Here is a 27,474-nt window from a genome sequence, read left to right on the forward strand (position 1 = left end):
ACTGAGCGTGGGCAGGGCTCCCCAACACCTCGCTGCAGAGCTGGGCCTGCTCTACCCCTTCAGGGCAAGGCCTAGCACTTCATGGGCTCGGGACCCTCTGGGCCCTCCCCTCCCTGGCAGGCGTGTTGCAGGTGAGGGTACAGCTACTGTCTGCAGGTGCCATTGTCCCAAGGCACTGCTCTCCATTTGCTCCTGGCTCCAGAACGCTGACCAACCACGAGGCCCTGGGCGGGAGGTGGGTGGCCCTGGGCAAAGAGGCCATGCCCCACTCTGAGGGCAGGTGTGGCCCCAACACCCAGCAGGAGGGGCAGCCGGGTACCTGGTGGTAATGAAGGATGGTGTCTGCCTTCACATCTTTCCCAGGGGCCACGTTGAGCCACAGTTTCCGCATGAAATACACCTGATAGGGGATTGTCACAGGGGCCCCTGGGCAGGGGCAGCAGTGAGCACAGAGCCTGTCCCTGGCCAGGCAGGCTCTGAGGCCTTACACCCACTCTTACGCCCTGCTACTTGGCCCTCCCACATCGCTGCTGTGTCTGCTACCATGACCTACCCTTTGGAAAGCCTCCATGCCACTTTCTCCCTGGCCCCCAGCCCTTCCTCAGCCTTCAAGATAAATAGGCACTCCTGGATCTCCCTGTGGGGTCAGACTCCCTTCTGCCCCTGTGCACCCTTCATCACCCCAAAGTCCGGCCACGTGTTCCAGGCCTGCCCCATGCCCAGCCCCTGCCCGAGCTGGTAGAGTTCTCAGGGCAGGGCCTCACTGCCTGGCCCCAGGCCTGGCCATACCCATGAGCCAGGGGACCTGAGGAGAATGAATGAATGAATGAATGGGCATGAGCGAGGGTCCAGGGGAGCTGTCTGACCCTGGCCCAGGAGGCAGACAAGTCCTGCTCCACCTCAGATCCCAGCAACACCCTCCTTTGTGGCCCCAGCCTGGCTCCCAGAGCCTTCTTACCTTCCTTCTGGGGCTTGTTTTTCTTTACCCAGTTGGACACATGCCACAAGGAGTCAAAGAAGAAGTCTCCCTCCTTCTGGCTGATGACCTGGGGCAGGTGGAGAGGAGGGGACAGGCAGGCAGGTGTGCAGGAGGCCAGGTGTCACACCGGGGCTCTGTGACCCCTCTCGCCTGTGTGCCTGTGTACCCCGGCGGGGGCTGGCCCAGTGCAGGTGGGAGACCCCCACCTGCTTTAACCGCCTTCCCTCCCGCCCCTTGGCCTGTGGGCCACACACCTTGTCTGCGATCTTGATGAAGAGGCTGCAGCCCTCCCAGGAGGCAAGCTGCAGCCGGGCAGCGATGCTGTCACAGGCGTCCCGCACCCGGGTGTTGGCACCCACCTCCAGCATCTGGGCAGAGGGGCAGCCCGTGACCACCTCAGGACTTGGCTCAGCTCTGGATAAGCCTCTGAACCCTGCTGGCTAAGGCTGGGCGTGCCCTGTCCTGAGAAGGGTGAGACTACCCCTCTAGAAACCTGGCCAGATGTGTGCACTGTTTTGTCACAGGGCTCACTGTCTCGAGGTACCCAAGAGGCCTGGCTTTTTCAACTTGCTCTGAGAGTCTGCAGCCAGACTGGGAACTTCCCATCATGGGCTCTGCCATCTCCAGGCCACAGTCCACTTGGGGAGGGCTGTGAGGTCACCACCCCCCACTTCCCCTCCCTCCACTGCTGCCATTTAGCCAAGGGTCTCCCGCTGGAGGCAGGGATGGCAACCCACTCCAGCACTCTTGCCTGGAGAATCCTTTGGACAGAGGCGCCTGGTAGGCTACAGTCCATGGGGTCGCAGAGTCAGACATGACTGAAGTGACTGAGCACACACATATGCACTGCCAACTCCCACCTGTCTCTTCCGCTGTCCCCAACAGCCAACTGGGTTCCATCCATAAGCACCTCACGGGATCCCGGCTCACTGTGGCCCCGGGGCTGGGTGGAAGCCCCAAGGGGCCTCTAGGCCCTGGAATTCAGCCTTGTTGCCCAGCCTCCTGGCCTCCTCACTCCTGTGCCTGGCCTGGAAGGCCCCCCATGCCTTTGGGACATCCCGACTCCCCACCATACTACAACCTCCCCAGGGCCAGCAGTCCCCTGCATGACCTGAAACTCCTGAGGGTGCCCAGCGCTCAGTTCATGCTGGCAGGGGCCAGTGAGAGCAGAGCTGTATTTTCACAGGAGAGGGGCTAGGAGAGCACAAAGGGGAGGCGGTCCATTCGCACTCACACAGCTGTGTCCGTAGGCGTCGCCCAGCTCTCCTAGACTGACCCCAGTGGGGAAATACCTTGCTCTGGCTGTGCTGGGGGTGGGGAGGGGAGGCTCACCTCGCTCGTGTTGTTGGGCAGGTAGACCTTGTGGCAGATGCGGGAGACGTTCTGCTCCGCGGCCTCCACCTCCACCTGGTGCGGCGGCTGCTTCCGGGGCCCTGTCCTGGAGCGAAGTGCACGCTGCCCGGGCCACCACCACCCACCGAGGCCTGGCCCCGCACCAGCCTTTGAGCTCAGCTACGTGCCATGCACGAGGAGCTGCCTTGAGGACGTGCCGGGCACGTGGCCCATGGGAGGCGGCAGGGGCCAGCCTGGCCTCATCCCCCAGGAGCCCTGAGGTTCTGACAGCACATGTAGGGGGAGGGCCAGGCTGGGCAGGGCACCAGCGGGCAGGGTGGGTCTCGTTCTCATTTTCATATAGCCGGGCACTGGGTATGGGCCTCTTCATGACCCAGGCGGCCACTCATGGCCAGAAACCCGCCAACCCCTCCAGCCTCCCTGCAGCCCTCCTGGGCCTCACTGTGTGTCTCCCCATCTGGTGGCTGGGACCGGGCCCTGTCTCCCCAGATTGACACCACTTCAGAGAGGAAGCCGAGTCTGGCTCCTCTGGTGGGTGTGCCCACTGGAACACGATCCCGGGAGACTGGTGGGCCACACCCCCTGGCACTCCCAGACCAATGTTCCGGGGGCACCTGGGAGTTGGCAGGCTCACCTCAGGACCCTCTGGATGCGGCGGCTGCAGTCGGGGGCCAGCACCTTCCTTCTCCGCGTGTCTATGAACTTCTGGGCGTGCGGCAGCAGCGCCTTGCCGGGTGGGAAGAGGCCGGTGCAGAGCCACAGCAGCTGCCAGCCCCGCTCCTCACTGTACCTGTGGATGGCAGCACAGGTCAGCCCAGGAGGGGCCCCTCCCGGAGGCCGGGCGCTCCAGCACTGCAGGGAGATGGGGCTCTTTGCAGGATTCTTCATGTGAGCAGAGGCCTGCCTGAGGCCACGGGCAAGGAGGCCACTGCCTTGCTGTCAACGCCATCAAAGCCTTCCCGCTCACAAGAAGGAGAAGGAGTGCTATCATGCCCCTTTTGTGGAGGAGAGCACTGAGGTTTAGAGAGGCCAGGTGAAGAAGGACACAGGGTAGGAGCGGCACGGCCCAGGGCAAGAAGTCCCAACACCCCCCCCACCCCAGTGTTACAACGTAGGCTGCCTTTACGAGGTGGGGGCTGGGGACCCCCCCGGCGGGGGGCCGAGGGGGCCTGTGCCTGCTGTGCCTTCCATCTCTCCCAGCTGCCCACAGACCTCTTGGTGTTGTGCGTCAGCTGCTTCAGGATCTGGCAATAAACCTCGTCCTGTAGGGTGGCCTCCTGGAGGGCTGATGAGAAGATCTGGTCGGTGAGCTCCAGGGAGGTCCAGGCCTGCCGAGAGGGGTAGTCACCCATGTACCTGAGGATGGGTGCGGCCGTCAAGGAAGGAAGCGCCTGTCACCACTGATCCTGAGTCTGGCCTGGAGCTGATCCCCGCCACCCTGGGGCACCTCACTGACTCCGGAGCAGCCCCCTGGCCCTGAGAGGCCTGGCCCTTGGGTGGGCCGGCCGTGGGGCCGGTGCCTACAGGCTTGGCGTGGGGCTGGGGCAAGGCCAGCCGGGAAAGGATATCGATGAAGATCTGACAGGCGGCATCCCGCAGCTCAGCATTGGCGTGGACGCGCCGGAGCAGCGGCTGCCTCAGGGGCTCGGCCGAGTGGGCCCACAGCTGCCCCCGGGTTCGAGCCAGGGGCAGCACGGCTCTGCTGATGGTCTCCTTCTCTGGGACCCTGTTGGGGATGGAGGTCAGGGTCAGGGTGTGTGCTGCTCCTGTGCCTACCCACCATGGGCCATGCACACACAGTGCAGAGAGAGCCCAGGGCTCCAGGGTGGGCCCCCACGGGGATGCCCTCTGCGCCCACAGCACTCCACTAAGAAACAGGTTGGTTATGTCAGGGTCAGAGGGTCCCCTCCCTGCCCAGGCAGCACAGAAGGGCTGGTTGGGGTGGGGCACGGGATGAAGCAGGGTGGGCACCTAAAAAATTCATAGGAGAATTCCTCCAGGGTGTGCAGGGTCTCCTCGGGATGCTCCTCGAGGGGAGCCTCTGCGGGCCTCCCCTCCTGGGCTGCCAGCTTCCGCTTCTCCGGTGACATGGCCAGCAAGCTCTGGGGATGGAGTGGGGCATAGGTATGAGTGTCCAGAAGGCCCCACCCACGGGCCCCTCCTGGCCAGGTGTCCTCAGAGACTAGGGAGGGGCCAGGCCGCAGGGCTAGACAGGCTGGGACCTACCCCTTCTGTGTCACCTGCTGTGGAACCCAGGACCAGTGACTCAGTGTTTCTGAACCTGTTTCCTTTTTCTTCAGGGGGCGCTCAGGCCCACCAGGCTCCCCTCTCCTGGGGCACTTCTCTTCAGGGCTATCTCTCACCCTGGCTCTGCTGGCCTGGCCCCCCCACCTCCTTCAGGCCTGGTCACAGAAGCGTCTGTCCCTCAGGGAAATCTTCCTGGACAGAGTAAGCCCCCATCCTAGAATTTGCTCCTGGAACAACCAGCGCTGCTTCTTGTGGCACTCTGTACCCCTGCCACCAAGTCATCATTTGTCCCAGTGCTCCTTGAGGGTGGAGATGCTACTGTGTTTGATACTGTATTGTGGTACAGAGCACACAGTTGGCACTCTATACATGCATTTGGGAGGCCTGTCCTGTCTCCTTGGAGGGGCGGCACTGGTCTTGGGGGTTAGGGTGGAGTGGTTGTCAGGGGTAGGGAGACTTGAGCCCCCTTGGGTCAGGGTTTTTAAATGACATTGAGGCAAGACGGGTTTACCCCTAGGACGCTCCCTGGTGGGAGGGATGGAGGGACGCGCACTGATTGAGCACCTGCTGAGTGCCAGGTGACGCCCCAGCCACTCACTGCACAAGCACTTCCTGCCTCTCCCAGAGGGGTGGCGGGGCTGGCAGGGCTGACATGATGCCCAGGCTTTCTGGGGAGTGGGGCCCGGGCGCCTGAGCTGGGACCCCTGGCCTGGCATCTCAGCCTCTTCCCCAGGCGCCCAGGGGTGCCCGGCTGAGGACAGGTGGGTTACCAGCAGCTGGGCTGAGGGCTTGGTGACTGTCGGGATGGCATATAGGCAGGAGGTAGGCACCAGCCCCGTCTTCTCGGTTCGGTCGTTCTGGGCCAGGGTCCAGTTCTCAGAGGCCAGCAGGCCCTGCTTCTTTGTCAGGATCAGCAAGTCCCCCTTCTTGAAGGGCAGAAGGGTGGAATCCTCTACGGTCACATGGACACACAAAGAGACAGAGAAGACAGTTTCCCCAGTGGAGGCCAGAGGGCCTGCTAACATCCTGTGGGTGGTCCCCTCTGACAGGGGAGGAAACAGGGACACAGAGCAGGGGGCCCATGGCCACCCTGAGAGTGACTGGGGTGGGATTCCCCGAGTTCAGGCACTCGGGGGGTCTGGACAGGCATAGCCGGGCAGGCAGAAGCTGCGGAGACCTGCTCAGAGGCCTGACCAGGAAGTGGCCAGGGAGCCATGAGGCAGATGGACCAAGGGAACAGAGGACCAGCAGGCTGTTACCACGCCTGCCCAGGAGCTAAGTGACTTGTCTGAGCCTGTTTCCTCAGCTATAAGATGGAGATCACCCCTCCCTCCTGGGGCAGTTGTGAGGATGGGATGGGCCATGGGGACAAAGCTTCTGCTGATGTTTCCAGTGTAGTTAAGACCCTGTGCACAGCCCTCCCCTGCTCCCCTATTTTCTGAAGCCTGATTTCCAGCTGTGCTGAGGGAAGCTGCGGCTGTCAACGAGACCACCAGGGCTCACGCCGCCCCCATCCCCACCCACAAGCTATCTGGCCCTGGACAAGCGGCTTGCCTTCTCTGAGCCACCAGTCCTCGTCTGCAACACTGGATAAGAGGGTGGCAGTGGGGATGACGTGCGCTGCATGGGCTGCTGACCTGGTTGGCTCTTCCCTTGCTTCCAGAAGAGGGACATCCCTCAGTGCCCTTCACTTTGGAGGGTTTGAGACCCCTCCTGAATGCCCTCATCTTGCAGAAGGGAGGGCCTTGCCCATGGATGACCCTGAGCACTTTGTGGCCTCTCTCCCTCTCTCTGCTCGAGTCCCTGCCCTCCACCTGCTTTGTGACCACCAGCACCTGGCACAAACAAGCCGCCCTCCCACCAGCCACATAAGCGGCCCCTCACTGGGCCCCCTCCCCGCCTGGCTAGGCACCTGTGGCCTTCCTGTCCTGCAGGGCCATGGCGAACACGGACCTCTCCTTCAAGCCCTCCAGAAACATGGCCACCAGCTCTGCGACGGCCACGCTGCTGGGGGACCGGAACTCATATTCCTCTTCATGCAGTGTGGACAGCATCAGCCTCTGCCCACCCTGGGCCTCCCTGAGGGGGAAAGGGGGCAATGTGACCAGAGGCCTGCCCCACCCTCCCCCTGGGTCAGCCCTCAACAGCTTCAGAGGGGTGACCTGCCCAAGTTACAGAGTTTGGAGTGCCAACCATCACACCATGAAGCCCTCTTACAGATGAGGAAACTCCAGTGTGTCTGGAGCCATACAGGGCCTGGGGCTGAGCATGGATCTGCCCTAGCCCCAGACTTTCTGTGTGCGTGGGCAGATGAGCCAGAGCTTAGGGTCCTGTTCTATGGGCTTCAAAGGCAGTGGTGGTGCCAAACCTGTCTGTGGAGTCAGCTCTGGGCAGGCAAGGTGGTGGCTGGCATGCAGGGCCACCATGGGGCCACTGCAAATAAAGTTGGTGGTGAGATGGAGCACCAGCCTGGGTGAGTTTGGGTGAGCTACCCAGTCTCTGTGGGCTTCCCTGGTAGCTCAGCTGGTAAAGAATCCGCCAGCAATGCAGGAGACCCTGGTTTGATTCCTGGGTTGGGAAGATCCCCTGAAGGAGGGCATGGCCACCCACTCCAGTATTCTTGTCTGGGAAATCCCATGGACACAGGAGCCTGGTGGGCTACAGTCCATGGGGTCGCAAAGAGTCGGACACGACTGAGCAACTAAGCACCTACCCTCTGCATGCCTCTGTTTATTCATCTGCAGAGTGTGGAGGTGATGGGGGGACTTACTGGAATAGAAGAGAGCACCTAGCAAAGTCCGCCTCAGTATGTGGTCCCTGCACACACTGGGAATGACCATAATGGTCATGCCACACTAGGGTGTGTTTGAACCAAGGAGGGGCTCTGGCAGGGCACAGGCAGGCCTTCCAAAAGGGCGTGAAGGCCTTCTCAGTAGATGAGAGCTGGAGGCAGGGTGTCTGGGGGGCACTCCTGGCATGCAAGGTGGTCCTCACTCTCTTCCATGCCCTGCACACACAGGCCTGTCCCTTGCTCCCTCTCCCGGACTGCTGGCACCTCCATGTGAGCAGTACCCACCAGTGAGAAGAGAAGGAACCTATAAGTGAATGGAAGCCCTGAAGGCTGCAAGCTTATGTGCCTCTTTCCAGGGGAGCTGGGCTCTAGAGGAAGCTTGAGAGGGCAATTGGTGGTGTGCAGACCCATTGCTGGCCCCAGGACAGTGGATGGCGGGGCCTGAGCCAATGGCCATCATGCCACACATGTGATGCAGTGTGTGCCAGTCTCCCCGTCTCCCTGTCTCTCCTGGAGCCCCAAGGACTGAGATTGTGGGGAGATGGAGGTTTGGGGCTTCCCTTGGAGCACCCACCTGTTGGTGATCAGACTCATGACCTCAATGAAAGAGAGTTCTAGGAGCACCTTCTCCTTCTGGTCCAGGAAGTACAGCCCCTTCCAGTTAACAGCCAAGATCAGCTGAGTCTTGGGCAGTCGGGGGCCTGGCAGAAGGAAAGAGGGATGTGAAGTCGGGGCTGGTCCAGGGTGGGGGCCCACTGGCACCCTCTTACACATCAGACACCATTACCTGAGAGTGTGGTGACTTCAAAGAGCCGGGAGAAGAGCAGCGGCCACTTCAGGCAGGCAGTGTCCACCACCTGCTCCTGCACGGTCAGCGGCCTGGCCTGGTTTTGGGTGTAGGGTGCCTGCACGGAGGTTGTGATGATGAGTCACCTCCATCACTTATCCCCCAGCTAACTCCTCACCCACTGCCCAGGGAGCTCATTTGCTGGATCATTCTGTGAAGTCGCTGCCTAAAGCCAGGCCAGTGTCAGTGAGAGTCAGGTAAGGGACTCTGGTGGGCTGGGGAGGGCCCATCACTGGTGGTTCTGATCCCTTCTTTAGAATCAGAGCTCCCAGGGGCTGGAGGGCCAGGCTGCTGCTCGCTGCCTAAGCCTGGAAAACAATGAGGGGTGCGTGCACGTGTCTGCGGGCTCCGACTGGCTCTCACCAACACTGGCCTCCTGAGGCTGCATGTTGCTCTGTGCTCAAGGCTTGCGCTGGTGTCTATGTCTGTGTGTTGTTGGTGCTGCACTCTGCCTCTCTTCTACGCATTTGGGAGGTGTCTCTCAGGGACCTTCACCTCAATCCTCATCCCCAGTCCTGTCTCACCTCCCTCCCTCCCTCACCCTTGGCTCTCTCTGACCTTCACCCTTTTCTCTTCCCATCTCCACAGATCTGTTAATATCCAACTGTAATATCACTGGCTGTAACATCCAATTGAGCTTTCCTGTTATGGTTTGTTGGATAAAATGTTATTTCTCTTGTTCCTTCTTTAAAAGGTGATTAGGTAACATTCATATACTGAATCAGGGGATGTAAACAGACACATCCTGAGATTTGGCCCTTTGCAACACATATCAAGGATTTTAGAACATTCATGCATGCTCATTCACTTTAGTCATGTCTGACTCTTTGCGACCCTATGGACTGTAGCCTGCCAGGCTCCTCTGTCCATGGAATTCTCCTGACAAGAATATTGGAGTGGGTTGCCATGCCCTTCTCCAGGGAATCTTCCCAACCTAGGGATTGAATTCACGTCTCTTATGTCTCCTGCATTGGCAGGTGGGTTATTTACCACTGGCACCACCTGGGAAACCCAACATTTGTACACTCTGAAATCCCTTTTCAAGAAATTGATCCTGATAAAATAACCATCAAGCATATAAAAGTTGTATCTACAAAGAGATTCACTTCATTGTTTTAACAGTGAAAATGGGACATGACCTTAAAATTCACCAATGAATGAATTGTAGCTCATGAATACAGTACTATTCAGCCCTTAAAAACAGATTGGTATTTAATGACACAGAAATAATGGCCCAAACTATTAAGCAAAGTGAAGAAGCAGGTTGAAAACTGTCTAATGATGATCCCATTTTTATTTTTTTAAAAAAGTGTGTTTCCTAACAATGAGAAAACAGAAAGAGAAATTAAGGAAACAATCCCATCCACCACTGCAATGAAAATAATAAGATAGTTAGGAATAAATTTACCTAAAGAAACAAAAACCTATATATAGAAAACTATAAAACATTGATGAAAGAAATCAAAGATGACACAAATAGATGGAGAAATATACCAGGTTCATGGATTGGGAGAAGCAATATAGTGAAAATGAGTATACTACCCAAAGCAATCTACAGATTCAATGCAATCCCTATCAAGCTACCAACAGTATTTTTCACAGAACTAGAATAAATAATTTCATAATTTGTATGGAAATACAAAAAAACCTCAAATAGCTAAAGCAATCTTGAGAAAGAAGGATGGAACTAGAATAATCAACCTGCCTGACTTCAGACTATACTACAAAGCTACAGTCATCAACACAGTATGGTACTGGCACAAAGACAGAAATATAGATCAATAGAACAAATAGAAAGCCCAGAGATGAATCCATGCACCTATGGACACCTTATCTTTGACAAAGGAGGCAAGAATATACAATGGATAAAAGACAATCTCTTTAACAAGTGATGCTGGGAAAACTGGTCAACCACCTATAAAAGAATGAAACTAGGACACTTCTGATACCATACACAAAAATAAACTCAAAATGGATGAAAGATCTCGATTTAAGACCAGAAACTATAAAACTTCTAGAGAAAAACATAGGCAAAACACTCTCTGACATAAGTCACAGCAAGATCCTCTATGACCCACCCCCCAGAGTAATGGAAATAAAAGCAAAAATAAACAAATGGGACCTAATTAAACTCAAAAACTTTTGCACAATGAAAGAAACTATAAGCGAGGTGAAAAGACAGCCTTCAGAATGGGAGAAAATAACAGCAAATGAAGCAAATGACAAAGAATTAATCTCAAAAACATACAAGAAGCTCATGCAGCTCAACATCAGAAAAATAAATGACCCAATTAAAAAATGGGCCAAAGAACTAAACAGACATTTCTCCAAAGAAGACATACAAGTGGCTAACAAACACATGAAAAGATGCTCAACATCACTCATTATCATAGAAATGCCAATCAAAACCACAGTGAGGTACCATTTCATGCCAGTCAGAATGGCTGCTATCAAAAAGTCTACAAACAATAAACGCTGGGGAGGGTGTGGAGAAAAGGGAACCCTCTTACACTGTTGGTGGGAATGCAAACTAGTACAGCCACCATGGAGAACAGTGTGGAGATTCCTTAAAAACTGGAAATAGAACTGCCATCAGTTCAGTTCAGTCACTCAGTTGTGTCCGATTCTTTGTGACCACATGAACTGCAGCACGCCAGGCCTCCCTGTCTATCACCAACTCCCGGAGTTTACTCAAACTCATGCCCATCGAGTCGGTGATGCCATCCAGCCATCTCATCCTCTGTCGTCCCCTCCTCCTCCTGCCCCCAATCTCTCCCAGCATCAGGGTCTTTTCCAATGAGTCAGCCCTTCGCATCAGGTGGCCGAAGTATTGGAGTTTCAGCTTCAGCGTCAGTCCTTCCAATGAACACCCAGGACTGATCTCCTTTAGGATGGACTGTTTAGATCTCCTTGCAGTCCAAGGGACTCTCAAGAGTCTTCTCCAACACCATAGTTCAAAAGCACCAATTTTTCGGCGCTCAGCTTTCTTCACAGTCCAACTCTCACATCCATACATGACCACTGGAAAATCCATAGCCTTGACCAGATGGACCTTTGTTGGCAAAGTAATGTTTCTTCTTTTTAATATACTATCTAGGTTGGTCATAACTTTGCTTCCAAGGAGTAAGCATCTTTTAATTTCATGGCTGCAGTCACCATCTGCAGTGATTTTGGAGCCCCCAAAAATAAAGTCTGACACTGTTTCCACTGTCTCCCCATCTATTTCCCATGAGGTGATGGGACCAGATGCCATGATCTTAGTTTTCTGAATGTTAAGCTTTAAGCCAACTTTTTCACTCTCCTCTTCACTTTCATCAAGAGGCTTTTTAGTTCTTCTTCCCTTTCTGCCATAAGGGTGGTGTCATCTGCATATCTGAGGTTATTGATATTTCTCCCGGCAATCTTGATTCCAGCTTGTGCTTCTTCCAGCGTTTCTCATGATGTACTCTGCATATAAGTGAAATAAGCAGGGTGACAATATACAGCCTTGATGTACTCCTTTTCCTATTTGGAACCAGTCTGTTGTTGCATGTCCAGTTCTAACTGTTTTTTCCTGACCTGCATACAAGTTTCTCAAGAGGCAGGTCAGGTGGTCTGGTATTCCCATCTCTTTCAGGATTTTCCACAGTTTATTGTAATCCACACTATCAAAGGCTTTGGCATTCTCAATAAAGCAGAAATAGACGTTTTTCTGGAACTCTTTTGCTTTTTCAATGATCCAGTGGATATTGGCAATTTGATCTCTGGTTCCTCTGCCTTTTCTAAATCCAGCTTGAACATCTGGAAGTTCTCGGTTCACATATTGCTGAGGCCTGGCTTGGAGAATTTTGAGCATTACTTTACTAGTGTGTGAGATGAGTGCAATTGTGTGGTAGTTTGAGCATTCATTGGGATTGCCTTTCCTAGGGATTGGAATGAAAACTGACCTTTTCCAGTCCTGTGGCCACTGCTGAGTTTTCCAAATTTGCTGGCATATTGAGTGCAGCACTTTCACAGCATCATCTTTCAGGATTTGAAATAGCTCAACTGGAATTCCATCACATCCACTAGCTTTGTTCGTAGTGATGCTTTCTAAGGCCCACTTGACTTCACATTCCAGGATGTCTGGCTCTAGGTCAGTGATCACACCATTGTGATTATCTGGGTCATGCAGATCTTTTTTGTACAGTTCTTCTGTGTATTCTTGCCACCTCTTCTTAATATCTTCTGCTTCTGTTAGGTCCATACCATTTGTGTCCTTTATCGAACCCATTTTTGCCTGAAATGTTCCCTTGATATCTCTAATTTTCTTGAAGAGATCTCTAGACTTTCCCATTCTGTTGTTTTCCTCTATTTCTTTGCATTGATCACTGAGGAAGGCTTTCTTATCTCTCCTGGCTATTCGTTGGAACTCTGCATTCAAATGGGAATATCTTTCCTTTTCTCCTTTGCTTTTTGCTTCTCTTCTTTTCACAGCTATTTGTAAGGCCACCTCCGACAACCATTTTGCCTTTTTGCATTTCTTTTCCATGGGAATGGTCTTGATCTCTGTCTCCTGTACAATGTCACGAACCTCCATCCATAGTTCATCAGGCTCTCTGTCTATCAGATCTAGTCCCTTTAATCTATTTCTCACTTCCACTGTATAGTCATAAGGGATTTGATTTAGGCGGCGGTCGAGAGGAGCTACCACATGCCTGAGGGCAGGGGCTGTGGCCGAGAGGAGCAACCCCACTTCCAAGGAGCGGCTGCTGCTGGGCACAGGAGGGCTGAGACAACTACTCCACATTCAAGGTCAGGAGGGGTGGCTGTGAGAAGATACCCCTCGTCCAAGGTAAGGAGCAGCGGCTGTGCTTTGCTGGAGCAGCCGTGAAGAGATACCCCACGTCCGAGGTAAGAGAAACCCAAGTAAGACAGTAGGTGTTGCCAGAGGGCATCAGAGGGCAGACACGCTAAACCATAATCACAGAAAACTAGCCAATCTGATCACAGGACTACAGTTGTGTCTAACTCAATGAAACTAAGCCATGCTGTGTAGGGCCACCCAAAACAGTAGGGTCATGGTGGAGTCTGACAGAATGTGGTCCACTGGAGAAGGGAATGGCAAACCACTTCAGTATTCCTGCCTTGAGAACCCCATGAACAGTATGAGAAGGCAAAATGATAGGATACTGAAAGAGGAACTCCCCAGGTTGGTAGAGGCCCAATATGCTAATGGAGATCATTGGAGAAATAACTCCAGAAAGAATGAAGGGATGGAGCCAAGGCAAAAACAATACCCAGTTATGGATGTGACTGGTGAAAGAAGCAAGGTCCGATGCTGTAAAGAGCAATATTGCATAGGAACCTGGAATGTTAGGTCCATGAATCAAGGCAAATTGGAAGTGGTCAAACAGGAGATGGCAAGAGTGAATGTTGACATTTTAGAAATCAGCGAACTAAAATGGACTGGAATGGGTGAATTTAACTCAGATGACCATTATATCTACTACTGTGGGCAGGAAGCCCTTAGAAGAAATGGAGTAGCCATCATGGTCAACAAAAGAGTCCGAAATGCAGTACTTGGATGCAATCTCAAAAACGACAGAATGATCTCTGTTCGTTTCCAAGGCAAACCATTCAATATCATGGTAATCCAAGCCTATGCCCCAACCAGTAATGCTGAAGAAGCTGAAGTTGAATGGTTCTATGAAGACCTACAAGACCTTTTAGAACTAACACCAAAAAAGATGTCCTTTTCATTATAGGGGACTGGAATGCAAAAGTAAGAAGTCAAGAAACACCTGGAGTAACAGGCAAATTTGGCTTTGGCGTATGGAATGAAGCAGGGCAAAGGCTAATAGAGTTTTGCCAAGACAACTCACTGGTCACAGCAAACTCCCTCTTCCAACAACACAAGAGAAGACTCTATACATGGACATCACCAGATGGTCAACACCGAAATCAGATTGATTATATTCTTTGTAGCCAAAGATGGAGAAGCTCTATACAGTCAGCAAAAACAAGACCAGGAGCTGACTGTGGCTCAGATCATGAACTCCTTATTGCCAAATTCAGACTTAAACTGAAGAAAGTAGGGAAAACCACTAGACCATTCAGGTATGACCTAAATCAAATCAAATCCCTTATGACTAGAACTGCCATACGATCCAGCAATCCCACAGCTGGGCATACACACCGAGGAAACCAGAATTGAAAGAGACACATGTACCCCAATGTTCATTGCAGCACTGTTTACAATAGCTAGGACATGGAAGCAACCTAGATGTCCATCGGCATATGAATGGATAAGAAAGCAGTGGTATATATACACAATGGAGTATTACTCAGCTATTAAAAAGAACGCACTTGAATCAGTTCTAATGAAGTGAATGAAACTGGAGCCTATTATACAGAGTGAAGTAAGTCAGAAAGAAAAACACCAATACAGTATTTTAATGCATATATATGGAATTTAGAAAGATGGTAACGATGACCCTATATGCGAGACAGCAAAACACAGACATAAAGAACAGACTTTTGGACTCTGGGAGAAGCCGAGGGTGGAATGATTTGAGAGAATAGCATTGAAACATGTATATTATCATATGTGAAATGGATGACCAGCCCAAGTTCAGTGCATGAAAACAGGGCACTCAAAGCCAATGCACTGGGATGACCCTGTGGGATGGGGAGGGAGGTGGGAGGGGGGTTCGGGATGGGGGACACATATACACCCATGGCTGATTCATGTCAATGTATGGCAAAAACCACCACAATATTGTAAAGTAATTAGCCTCCAATTAAAATAAATTTTTTTTAAAAAGCATGTTTCTTGCCTTCCAATCATATATACATGTCAATTGTATACATGTGAACAAAGCAGTCTAGAAGGATATGTACCACAGCATTAAGAGGGATGAGCTCTTTGATGTGATACTATTGGTGATTTCCCTTTTTTCTTTCTGTTTGTCTTGTTTTCCGGTTTATTTGGTAATGTCCACATTTTAGTGTTTACTGAAAAAAAAATCAGTGAAACTTATGCTCCCTTTGGAAAAAACAGTGGTGTAAATTTCCTAATTCTTTACTCTCACCCTATCTCCCCTGTCCCAAAATGATGATGCCACTTCTTCTCGTGTTCATTCGGGTTCATGTGCATCTCTTGTCTCCTCTGCCTCGTACTAGCCCTAAAAAGTCCATGGCCTCTCCCCTGTAAACACACCCACTCAGGCTGGGAAACGACAAAACTAATCCACAAGGTTTGCTTCCCCAAATTCCTGTTCAAGGACTGTCCCCAAGGGATGATAGTGACCGCTTTGGGGAACAAAGCTTCTGTGGTCAAGCTTGTATGAGGAATATTAGGTAGAACAATTGGGCTTCTCTCTTGCAGGGCTCCTTGGAGCCTTTCCTCACAGTGTGCGCTCTGATTCCTGAAGAGCAGGACAAAGCAAGCTGCATTCCCCCATTGCAGACACGCACAGCATTCTGAGCACCTCCTTTCCTGTGACCAGAATGCAGACGGCATTGGTCATCCTCCCTGCCCCGCTCTGAACACAGGCAACCCCTGCTATCTGAGCCATGCACCTAGGCCTCATCTCCTGCAGCTAGGCTGTCAACCCCTGACAAACCAGCACTGCACTGCCTTTGAATGCCCGCTGCCTGTCATGCTGTTTCTTGGCTCCCAGTGCAACAGGGTAATTGAAGCCGGGGAAGGCTTCCCTGGGGGCTCAGATGGTACAGAATCTGCCTGCAAAGCGGGAGACCCGGCTTTGATCCCTGGGTGGGGAAGATCCCTTGGAGAAGAAAATGGCTACCCACTTCAGCATTATTGCCTGGAGAATTCCACGGACAGAGGAGTCTGGCGGGCTACAGTCCATAGGGTGTTAAAGAGTCGGACAAAACTGCGTGACTAACACACACACAAGCATTCACCAAAGGGTTTTATCCTCCCGCTTCCACCCCCCTCACCCCATGCACAGCTCTCCTGCAGTAGCAGCTGCAGCATGGAGCCCACCAGCCCTCAGAGATGACTCTGCACCCTCAGGACCCATTGCAGAGCAAAGCAGCCTGTGAGGAGGGAGGCTCTGACGCAGGGGTGGTTTGGGACAGCCCTGTGGGGAGGGGAAAAGAAGCAGGGGGACCACGTCAGACGACTGTCTTCTCGGGGAAGAGGCTGTGAGCCTCCAGGAACCACTTTCACTTGGCGCAGGCTGACCAAGCAGGGGTAGAGGAGGGGCAGCCCTCCCTGCTGTCCAGGCCAGCACCGGGCATTCAGGGCCCAGCAAGAGGACGTGAAGGCCCAGGGCAGAACTGGGGCCAAGGTGAGGGTGTGCTCACGGCCAGCAGCTGAGGATGCCTTCTTGCACCCAAAAGCCAGGGCCCAGATTGACCCCGTAGTAGAGACCAGTGGAGGACTGCGCTGCCCAGACCAGCCAAGACGCCACCTTGTGGGGGGGAGGGGTGAACCTGAACGAGATTGTTTAAACCTGAAGACATAGGGCTATGCTGACCGGGAGGTTAGTCTCCATCCCCTCAGTGAGTAGGGACTCATAATGGGATCTCCAGTCCCTCTATGTACCAAGGGGCCCGCCACCCCCAAAAAGAGCTGCATCGCCGGAGTGCACAGGCTCTGGGAGGCTGACCTTGGCGTAGGCGGTGGTGACCAGGCTGGCCCACTTCTCTGGGGTCTTGGTCCGGTACAGCTTGGAGGGGACACAGCTGGGCAGCAGCTCCTGGATGGCCTGACTCCCGGCCGAGGCGCCGAGCTGCACGTAGCAGTGCTGGGCCAGCAGCTCCACCAGCTCTTCCTCCTGCACCGCCCAGGGACACATGCGGGAGCTGGGGTGGGGTGTGCATGTGCGAGCCCACTCTCCCCCCGGAAGCCTGGCCCCTGCTGAGCTCTCACCTCACCCCCCGCCCCCACCAGCAGAGGTGAGCAGCCACCTCTGCTAGGCAGGACCTGCCCCTCTCCCAATATGGCAAAGCCCCTGTGTGCCCCGACTGGGCCCAACACGGGCTGTGCTCCTGTTGGCAGGCTGGAGTCTCCCAGCAGCCCAGCCGGAGGACAAGGTGGGTGTCTTGTATGTTCCTTGTTCAGCCCTCGTAAGCCAGTGAGTGTGTGGGATTGAGCTCTGGGGCCTGGGTGGAGCCCCAGCACTGCTGTCTGAGTAAGGTGAGTGTTGTTGTTCAGTCACTGAGCCGTGTCCGACTCTTTGTGACCCCGTGGACTGCAGGACACCAGGCTTCCCTGTCCTTCACATGTGGATAAGGCCTTTACCCTGTCTCCCCCAGTCCTCACTGAGCAAAGGTGACCTCCCTACCATTCCTACAGAGCCTCTGCTGGGATTCCTGCGGGCGGGAGCCTATGTAAGTCACTAGCATGCCCAGCACACAGAAGGTTCCCTGCTCCAGGAGCCCCACAGGGACCAAGCTGCCCTGTTCTTTCCCAGGAGACAAAACCTTGCCCAGCCATCTATTTGCCTGCCCTCTGACCCCACGCCCCCTTTGCCCCCACCTCTCCCTGCCCGCTGCCCTGCTCCAGGCAGGCCTCCAAGACGGCCACAGTTGTTTCCAGTCCCCAGCGTATCCTCTGGATTCAGGCCCAGGGAGGGCTGCACCCGCTGAACAGGCACAGCATTGCCCAGGAGGTCTCACAACCACACAGAAAGCTCTGGTGACTGCGCCTTCCAGAGGCTCAGAGAGGTGACCTAATGTTCCAAGGCCGTGTTCCTGACCCCCAGGCCCTGCTGCCCCATGAGCAGCTTCTGTGGTGAGGCTAGGTGGGCCTGGGGCTGAAGTGGGGGGTGGGCTTTGCTGCTTGAGTGAACCTGTGGCTGGAGGAGGAGATGCAGGCTACCGGGCAGGGAGAGCTGCTCCCAGAGGGCCTCAGGGACCTGTACTCGCAGATGCATCTGGGCCCACTCCTCTCCCTCAGCCTCCTGCCTTCCATGATCCACATGGCCTCCCCAGGGACATGCCTGGTGCCCACAGCCCAGCTGCCCTCGCTCTGTCCCAAAGTCCCTGCCCTGAAACAGGGCCCTTCCCCAGGCTGTCTGAGAGGTGGGTCTTTGGGGCCCTGAGAGCTGTGGTCCCCTCACCTTCTCGAAGGGGTACTCGCCAAACCAGACTCCATGGAGGACTTGGCGGTAAATGAGATGGGTGCTGACCGGGTCCTCCTGGGAGTCATGCCACGGGGTGAAGAACTCCTTCCGGAAGTAGACGCGCCATGGTGCCTGGCGCTCACTCTCGCCCCTCTCCCGGGCCAGTTGCTCACACTGGGCCAAGGCATCCATCACGTGGTCACGCCCGCTGCCCAGGGACCAGAACTGAGACCAGAATCAGGGCGGCAGGGGTGAGCGACTGCTGCGTGTCAGCTCCCCAGGGACACCTGCCTTTGCCATACCCATGTGGAGGTGTGGACATCAAAAGTACAGGAACCCTTCAGACTCCTCCCCATTGGGCATGGCCTGTCATTCACCCCTAAACACCCCTGAACTTTCCCCCTGCCGGGCCCTCTCACAGGAGGCTCAAGCCCTGTGACTGGGTTAGAATGCCTTGATTCACTGGCATGTGTATACCTGGTTCTGAGCGTGGGAATCAGGGCATCTGGGTGGGGCGACGATGTGGGGTTCAGGGTGGGGCAGTGCTGGTGTGACCTCCACATGGATGCATGGGATTCTGAGCTCCCCAGGGTGGGGGGGCTTGGCGCAGGATGTAGGCACAGCAGGGGACCTTCCAGGTGTGTGTGTGAGATACTAGGCTGAGTGTGTGAGTGTTGGGCCAGGGGGGGCAGGCTGCCTGGTTAGGAGGCACGTCTGTGAGTGGGAGTTTGTGTTCGCATCTGTGTTTGGCAGCTGGGAAGGTGAGTGGTGCCCAGGCTGCCATGATACAAGGGCTGGTGCTGCTCTGCATGTGTGAAGGAGGCGGGCGGTGGATGGGACCCCTGGCCAGTACCTTGTCATACACGGCGACCTGCAGAGAAAAGCCCAGGTGGTCGCTGAGGCCCTGCTTGCGGGCGATGTGCAGGCAGACTTCCCGAGCCGTTGAGGCTGAGTCCACCATGACCGTCAGGTTCTCTCCAGTCGCCAAGGTGATATGGATTGGGATGTGCTTCTTGGACTTGACAGCCTGGGGACAGACGAAGACTCAGGTCCTCTGCCCAGGAGGCCCCTCGGCTCAGCTGTCTGCGCTGGAGCTCCTGGAACTCTGCGATGGGAAGTCGGCCCACCAGCCCCTCTTCCCAACCCACAGTCCCTGCTGGCGCATGCCCTTGGGTTCTGGGAGGCGGGGCCTTCTGAAGCCCCGCCCAGCTCGGATAGCTCTTTAGGAAGTCCTGGCCAACAGACATCGCTGCTGAGCTGAGAGGCCTGCCAGGGCAAGAGCTGTTTAAGCACCGGGCCAGTGGGGCGGGCAGCCTGTACTGGAAGGCCCCGTTTTAACATGAGTTCCCTGAGCTTTGGCGACATTGGGTGACTCAGGATCACAGAAAATCAAACAGCTCTCGGAGGTGTCTGAGTCTTGCCCTCTGGGACGTTCTGGGTCAGAGGAAGCCACTGTTACTCTCTGTGTGCAGCAGGGCTTGAGCACAGGCCACATAGCTGCAGCAAGGTCACTTTCAACTCCACGGCTTCTGGGCAGAGCAGGAAGATAAGGTGGAGGAGGGAAGTCCTGTGGATGTTGGTGGCAGAGTGAGAACAGGACAGGGTTGGTGGAAGGTGCTCTCTGTGTCCTGGTATAGGGCACCACAGGGCATAGAGCGTGAGTGCCTTCCAGGAGCCACGGGTACAGTGGGGGCCAGACCTTACCTGTGTCTGAAGTACCGTCCCTGAGGATCCTGCAAGAACTCACAGGTAACACAAACTAGAATGCCACCTAGGTGGACAACCTTGGATGACCATATAAAATGCAAGTGTCTTTGGGAGGGGTAAGCTTTAGGCAGTTAGCAGCCACTCACACCCTGCAACTAAGGAACTAAGACTGATTTTCCCCTTCAGTTAGAAGGGCCCTAAGTGAAAGAGAAAGTGTTAGTTACTCAGTCCTGTCTGACTCTTTGCAACCCCATGGATTGTAACCCGCCAAGCTCCTCTGTCCGTGAAATTCTCCAGGCAAATATACTGGAGTGGGTAGCCATTCCCTTCTCCAGGGGATCTTCCCGACCCAGGGATTGCAATACAGGGCCTGGGGAGGCTGAACCCCAGGTGGGGCTCCCAGGGACCACTGGCCCAGAAGAGTGGGGAGGGGCCCAGAGCACATACTTCCTGTTGGCAGCCCCATGAGCTGTGCTGGAGGAGTCATGGGGGCCGCCTCCACCCCACACTGGCCGCCTCCCGTCCCCTCAAGCCCTTACCTGCAGCTCCAGCCAGGAGGGGGGCTCTGTGCGCACCCCATTGGCACAGGTGCGTCTCAGGCGCTCAGCGCAGAAGGGCCCATAGCCGACTGGTCCTTGACCGATGAAGTTCAGCAGATACTGGTGGATGAGGAAGGCAATGGCATGAAGATACTTAGAACAGAGGCCACTTTCTACTTACTGTCCAGATTCTAGAATATGATACTAATTGTAATTATGGATGATGGATGTACTACTTAGCAATCATTTTACAATATACACCTATATAAAATCACAACACTGTATACCCTACATTTGAACAATGTTATATGTTAATAATATCTCAATAAAACTGGAAAAAAGCTAACAATGATAATAGTGGTGGCAAAGGTGCATTAACATGGGGCTGTTACACTATGAGGAGTATCAGTTGCACAACATTTCTGAGCAGCCATTGTCAATATGTTTTAAATAGTACATAATTTTAAAATGTGTGTACTCTTTGACCTAATTTGGTAAAGGTAAAAATAATTTGGTAAAGGTAGATATATAGTTTTTAATCATAGTGGTGGTTATGGTGATGGGCAATTGGAAGATAGATCCTAAATGTCCATCAACAAATGGAATATGCATTAGGAACTCTAACAAATGGCATTAGCGCTGCCATTTGGGGACAGTTTATGACATGAGAAGACGCTTATAAGTGAAAGCTGCAGGAGAGCCGATGTTCAAAGTATGTTCGATGAGATGTTGAAACAAGGTGTTGAAAAGTTTTTCGTCTCTCAGAGAGATTCTTTGAGAAGATGCAGCCTGGAATGATTTACTGGTGTCAAAGGTGGCCCAGGACAGATGGCCAGGGTGATCAGACTTCCTGCTGTCCCTGGAGGCATGAGAGATAGTGAGATTGTTTTCTGTGTGATCACAAGTATGACTCTCTCACACCACAAAAGGTCAGAAACTGTAATGCAAGTTGCCTCTGGGTGTGAGGATGACTTTTGTTTTCTATTTAGACTTCTTACATTTCCTACACATTACTTTTTTTCCACCCTTGGCTGCAAGGCATGTGGGATCTTAGTTCCCCAACCAGAGATTGAACCTGTGCCCCCTGCAGTGGAAGAGCAGACTCCTAACTACTGGATCACCAGGGAAATCCCCCCTACATATTACTTTTATATTCAGAACCAAAAGGTGTATTAGAGTCGTGAAGCCTGGGGCCTCCAACACTTGGAAACACCTCTCTTGTTTGTTATAAGGCCTAGAGGGAGATGCTGCATCCAGCCTCTCGTTGGTGCCGACTCCTCAAACACTTTTGTCTTTTCAATGCCCATTTCATCCACCACCTCACTGTCTTTTGGTGACGGAGCCCAGGTGAGATGGCCCTGCAGATCCTGATCAGGGGCCAGAGGAGCATCCTCTTTCACAGACGTGAAACTGAGGCCCAAAGAAGGCCAGGCACTGCTGCCCATCCTGGCCTGCAGGAGCAGGAGAACCAGGCCACAGGCTGGGGCTTCTCCATCTGCTCCAGGTCCCGGGGCCGGCCCATGCTGCCCCCGCCCGCAGCTCCTGCCCCCGCCCCTCCCCACCTTCATGAACCTCTCGGAAGGCGGGAAGCAACCCAGGCACAAGCCGAGCAGGATCCAACCCCGGGCCAGGCTGCTTGTTTTGTAGTTCTCTGAGAGCTGCTTGCAGATCTGGCAGTAAATTTCGTCCCTGAAAGACACAGAGTGCTGGGAGTCCAGGCTGGCGGCTGGCTCTGGGGGAGTGGAGGAGCCCTATATTTTGTATATAAAATCTCCCTAAATTTCTGGCTCACCCCTGATCTACACATTTCTGAGGCAGACTCCAGGAAGCGCAGCAAAGGCTAAAATAACTGCACGGGGATTCCGGCTGCTGCTTACCACAGGGAGACAGAGTTTGAATTCAACCAAATTAATTGCCTGCCAAAATGAAAAGTCTTTGAAGGAATGTAACAGATCCCAGAGTCTTCAAACATATCATCCCCAAATGTCTAAGATAACAACTCAAAAATACTAAGCTACTGAGAAAATAATAATAAAGTATCAGACATATGAGGAGACAGGAAAACATGACTATTCTCAAGAGAAAAGGCAGTCAATGGAAACTGACCCCAAGATGAACCAAATATTGATTTATCAGGAAAGGTTTTAAAATTTCCATAACTATGATCAAAGATATAAAGGACATTATGTTCATAGTGAATGAACAAACAGGAAATCTTGGCAAGGAAACAGAAACCATTTTTTAAAAAAAGAGTCAAGTGCAAACTCTAGAATTGAAAAATATAATATTTGAAATTTTAAAAAATATTGGATGGGTATAACAGCAGACTGGGGAAGACAAAAGAAAAATCAGTGAATATGAAGACAGATTAATAGAAAATATCTAACCTAAAGAACAGAAGGGGAAAAAAGAAAGCACGATGAACAGACCCTTAGGGATGTGACAGACAATATAAAAGTCTTCTATAGATTTAATTAGAGTTCAAAGGAAAAGAGAGGGAGAGTGAAGTAGAAAAAAAAATCTGAAAAAAATAATGACTCAAATTCCTTGAATTTGGTTAAAAATATGAGTAATAACTTAAAATATGTGAACCCCTGAAATACAGTAGTCTTTGTAAGCAGTATACATAGTTCTTAAAACTTGTATAAAAACACAATTTCTGTAAAGCAAATTGTATATAAAGCAAAACATGTATAGAATAAATGAGGAACTTGCCCATTTACAGGGTCTTGAAGTAAAGCTGGTTATAAGATGAATCAACAACCCATGATGAGTTTGTCTTCCTAAAACTGTGTTTTACCCAGGGGTTTTAATGCAGAGCATTAGAGAACCCCTGGTTGTTGTAACGTCTGCTGTCCTGAGAGCCAGCCTGCAGGCTCCAGGGTAGGGAGCAGGTTAGGGATGGGGCCCTGGGCTGAGAGCTAGTGACCAGCTGTGTTCTCAGGGGGCGCGATGGGGGTGGGAACTGACCTGAGGCCAGGACGCAAGATGGCGTAGCCCACAATGAACTGCACCTTCTCCAGGTTGGACATGGGTCGGTCTGAGATGGGGCCGTCCTCTTCAAATGCCTCTTCTCCAACATTCAGCTGGCTGGCCACCTTGAAACCCAAAGATGGCAGTCAGGACAGCTAAGATTGCTTCCATTTGCAAAGAAGGAAACTGGGTGAAAGCCTGGAACACAAGCAGGATGGCCAGTGGGAAGCGGAGCTGGGAGCAAGCCTGGGTGCCCTGGCCCTGGGCTTACCTGGCCTGTAACCCAGGAGGATCGCTTCAGCTTCATGGAGGAGATGTCCTTGGTCCCTCTGTCCCTGCGGCTTGGCCTCTGTGGAGGGAGAGAGCCCCTGAGGGAAGGTGAAGCCTGGGCAGCACCTCCGAATCTAACCCAAGATCCGCCTGGGGTGGAGCTCGTCTCTAGCTCCCGAGCCTTTTCCCAAGCTGACTTGTAAAGCACCGTGCATTCTCTCATGTCCACCAAGCCAGCGTCACTGATGGGTGTGCACCACCATCCTCACTGCTGGGCGGGGAAACAGGCGAGAGGGCGTGAGAACCTGGACAGGAGCCGCTTGGCCAGACCCCGGTCCTCTGGGAGGGCTCAGGACTGCTCTGCTTCCAAAGTCTGGACCTCTCACCAGCCAAGTGGGCTGGGTCTGAACGCAGGTGCCCAGGACAGCCGCAGGCTACAGTCATTCTCTGTGACAACGTGGTGGATGAACCAGAATACACTCTGCCCACTGCAAGGTCAGAGTTTTGCTAGAGAATCAGAAGCCTAGACTTTGCGGCCCAGGCCCACTCCCAGCCATCAGGATCTGATGGTCTCCATAGGCAGGGATCACAGCCTGTCCTGATGGTGTCATGAGAAGTTGCTGCCAAAATCAGAGCTCAGTCTGGGACTGGGCTTGGGCTGCAATGAGCCCAGGTCTGGGGCTGGGCACGGGCTTCCGTGTGTGCATGCTGTGTGCTCAGTTGCTCAGCTGTGTCCAACTCTTTGTCGTCCCATGGACTGTAGAGCCTGCCAGGCTTGTCTGTTCATGGAATTTTCCAGGCAAGGATACTGGAGGCGGCGTCATTTCCTCCTCCAGGGGATCTTCTCGACCCAGGGGTCGAACCTGTGCCTCTTACATCTCCTGCACTGGCAGGCAGATTCTTTGCCACTAGTGCCACCTGGGAAGTGGGCACTGGCTTCTGGCTGGGCTAAAACTGGTTTGCCACACAGGGACCAAGTTTAAAATACATTAGCCGGTGAGCGAGGGTGGGCAGGGCTCACTAAGCCCACTGCTCCTCCTTGGGGGCACGCACACTTAATAAATGTGCAAGAAGGAACACTTGAGATCTGACTCTGGGAAGCCAGTGCTCACTGTGACCACCTTCCAGAGGTGCCGGTGGCTCGGCCACCTCTCAATGTCCCCTCCCTGAGTGGTGGCCAGCCTCCAAGGTGACCCCCAGTGACCCTTGCTTCCTGACATTCTCACCCACTATGGCACTCAGGCAATGAAGCTTCCTTCCTGCTTTCTCTCTTAAGTCACTCGTCATGGAGGAAGCAAATGGTGAGAACACTCAGGCAGCCCGGTGGAGAGGCCCGGGTGCCAGAGCTGAGGTCTCCCACCAGCAGCTATGTGAGGGAGCCATTCGGAGGCAGATCTTGTGGACCCGGTCAAGCTTTAAGTGACAGTTTGGCTGCAACTTCATAAGAGACATGGAGCCCGAACTAACGAACTAAGCCACTCCTGATCCTCAAAAAGTGTCTGAGGTAATGAATGTGGGCTGTCTCATGCCATCACATTTAGGGGTTCATTTGTAGCACAGCAATGGATGACCATTACACTAGGCAGAGTTCACATCTCTAGAGGTCAGGGAGTCAGGGCTTGAGCTTGGGTAACTTCCATGTAACCTCTGGATCAGATTTGACCTTGTGACCCCAGGCTGCAGACCCACTTAGATGTCTGTACAGTTGCTCTGCTATCTGAGCACCTGATGTTTGGGGGCTTGTGATATTTCAGTTTATAATAAGGAATAGATACTTGGTCTTTGTCCCCATTGCTGGCACAGAACTCCTAAAACCCTTGGAATCACCTGTGATAAAGATGTCTTTTTATGTTAATGAGGTGACTTTTAGAAAACCCTAAGGATGGGGGCAAAGCTTCGGTTTTTCCAGTAGTCATGTATGGATGTGAGAGTTGAACTATAAAGAAAGCTGAGCACTGAAGAATTGATGCTTTTGAACTGTGGTGTTGGAGAAGACTCTTGAGCATCCCTTGGACTGCAAGGAGATCCAACCAGTCCATCCTAAAGGAAATCTGTCCTGAATATTCATTGGAAGGACTGATGCTGAAGCTGAAACTCCAATATTTTGGCCATCTGAGGTGAAGAACTGACTCATTTGAAAAGACCCTGATGCTGGGAATGATTGAAGGTGGGAGGAGAAGGGGACAACAGAGGATGAGATGGCTGGATGGCATCACTGACTCAATGGACATGAGTTTGAGTAAGCTCCGGGAGTTGGTGACAGACAGGGAAGCCTGGCATGTTGCAGTCCACTGGGTGGCAAAGAGTCAGACACGACTGAGCGACTGAACTGAACTGAACTGAAGGATGGGGGCTGGTGGCTAGTGGTCAAGGGGAGGGGGAAGGGCATGAAACAGTTCAGCTGGCACCATGGCCAGTGATTTATTCAATCATATCTATGAAGTGAAGCCTCTGTAAAGACCCAAAAGGACAGGGGTCAGAGAGTTTCCAGGCTGGTGAACACATGGAGATTTGGGAAGAGTGGGACCTGGAGAGGGCATGCAAGTTTCTTAATCTTTTTCATATCTTGTCCCTGTGCATTTCATGCCTTGTCTCTCATCTGGCTATAGTGACTTGTATCCTTTATAATAAACCAGTAGGCTAGTAAGTGCAATGTTACTCTGAATTCTCTGAGCTGCTCTTGCAAATTAATCAAACCCAAGGAGGAGGTGTGAGAATGTCTGATTCAAGCCAGGTGGTCAGCAAATAAAGACCAGTCTGGACTTGCATTAAAGTGGGAGTAATCTAGAAGGACCGGGCCCTTCATCTGTGGAAATGGACACTATCTCTAGGCAGATAGTACCCAACCTGAGTTGAATTTTAGGACATCCAACTGGTGCTGAGAATTTTCAGTGAAAAAACCCATATACATTGGAACTGGTGTGAGAATTACAGGCCGCTGTGGGGCTCCTGTTGCTGGTGGGCCCAAGTGCTGTCACTGCTCTGTCATTCCTTTGAACTATTCTTGGTTAATTCCACTAAGATGACATCATGAAACTGAGGCCTTAGGAAGGACTTCTGACCAAAAATGGATGTAACAGCCTTTCATCAGAGGGCAGGGTAGAATACGGGTAAACAGCTGGGTCTTTGAATTCAGTGGAGTGGATTCAAAGCCCAGCTGTGTAACACGTATTCACTGTGATTTGGGGGCAAGTCACTTAACTTCTCAGTTTCTTCAGCTACAATAAATTTAATAATCCTACTTTGTAGGGATGGCTCATCTAGAAACTAAGTGAAGAAAAGCGACCGGCACACAGCATGTTGACAGTCGGTAACAATTGTTGTTATTATTCCTGGTCTACGCAATTGAATCCTGACGGGCTTCCCAGGTGGCTCAGACAGTAAAGAATCTGCCTGCAATGCAGGAGACCTGGGTTCCATCCCTGAGTTGGGAAGATGCCCTGGGGAAGGGAATGATTATCCACTCCAGTATTCTTACCCAGAGAATCCCATGGACAGAGGAAGCTGACAGGCTACAGTCCATGGTGTCTCAAAGGGTCAGACACAGCTGAGTGACTAAGTACCAAGTTTGACTAAATCAAACCCAGTATTCAGTGCCTGGGGGACCTTCTCCAATAATGACTGTATAATTCACAAAGCCCTGGGTATAATGCCTGACTCATGAGTTCCCAAGTGCAATTCAAGACTGAAAACCCTAAGGGTCCCTAGGG

At 52.8% G+C, this 27,474-nt stretch overlaps 1 protein-coding gene across 2 annotated transcripts in view; it reads right to left on the reverse strand.

Moving 5' to 3' along the window:
* Positions 1-27,474, reverse strand: part of MYO7B (myosin VIIB) — a 92,549-nt gene that overhangs the window by 1,990 nt on the left and 63,085 nt on the right. The window contains exons 25-43 of one of the 2 annotated variants that reach the window (XM_061135216.1): positions 23,766-23,843; positions 23,492-23,619; positions 22,084-22,210; positions 20,522-20,641; positions 19,129-19,302; positions 18,273-18,500; positions 16,818-16,985; positions 8,158-8,275; positions 7,945-8,071; positions 6,492-6,658; positions 5,350-5,531; positions 4,304-4,434; positions 3,901-4,058; positions 3,545-3,698; positions 2,967-3,122; positions 2,312-2,417; positions 1,234-1,347; positions 959-1,046; positions 320-426 (exon numbers count right to left, since the gene is read on the reverse strand). In XM_061135216.1, the coding sequence (XP_060991199.1) occupies positions 320-426; positions 959-1,046; positions 1,234-1,347; positions 2,312-2,417; positions 2,967-3,122; positions 3,545-3,698; positions 3,901-4,058; positions 4,304-4,434; positions 5,350-5,531; positions 6,492-6,658; positions 7,945-8,071; positions 8,158-8,275; positions 16,818-16,985; positions 18,273-18,500; positions 19,129-19,302; positions 20,522-20,641; positions 22,084-22,210; positions 23,492-23,619; positions 23,766-23,843 (2,631 nt within the window). Of the gene's footprint in view, positions 1-319; positions 427-958; positions 1,047-1,233; positions 1,348-2,311; positions 2,418-2,966; positions 3,123-3,544; positions 4,059-4,303; positions 4,435-5,349; positions 5,532-6,491; positions 6,659-7,944; positions 8,072-8,157; positions 8,276-16,817; positions 16,986-18,272; positions 18,501-19,128; positions 19,303-20,521; positions 20,642-22,083; positions 22,211-23,491; positions 23,620-23,765; positions 23,844-27,474 lie in introns of those variants that run through there. The other variant, XM_061135215.1, reaches the window with a different exon arrangement.

Source organism: Dama dama, chromosome 33 (assembly GCF_033118175.1).
Source record: "Dama dama isolate Ldn47 chromosome 33, ASM3311817v1, whole genome shotgun sequence".
In the NCBI taxonomy this organism is placed as follows: domain Eukaryota; kingdom Metazoa; phylum Chordata; class Mammalia; order Artiodactyla; family Cervidae; genus Dama; species Dama dama.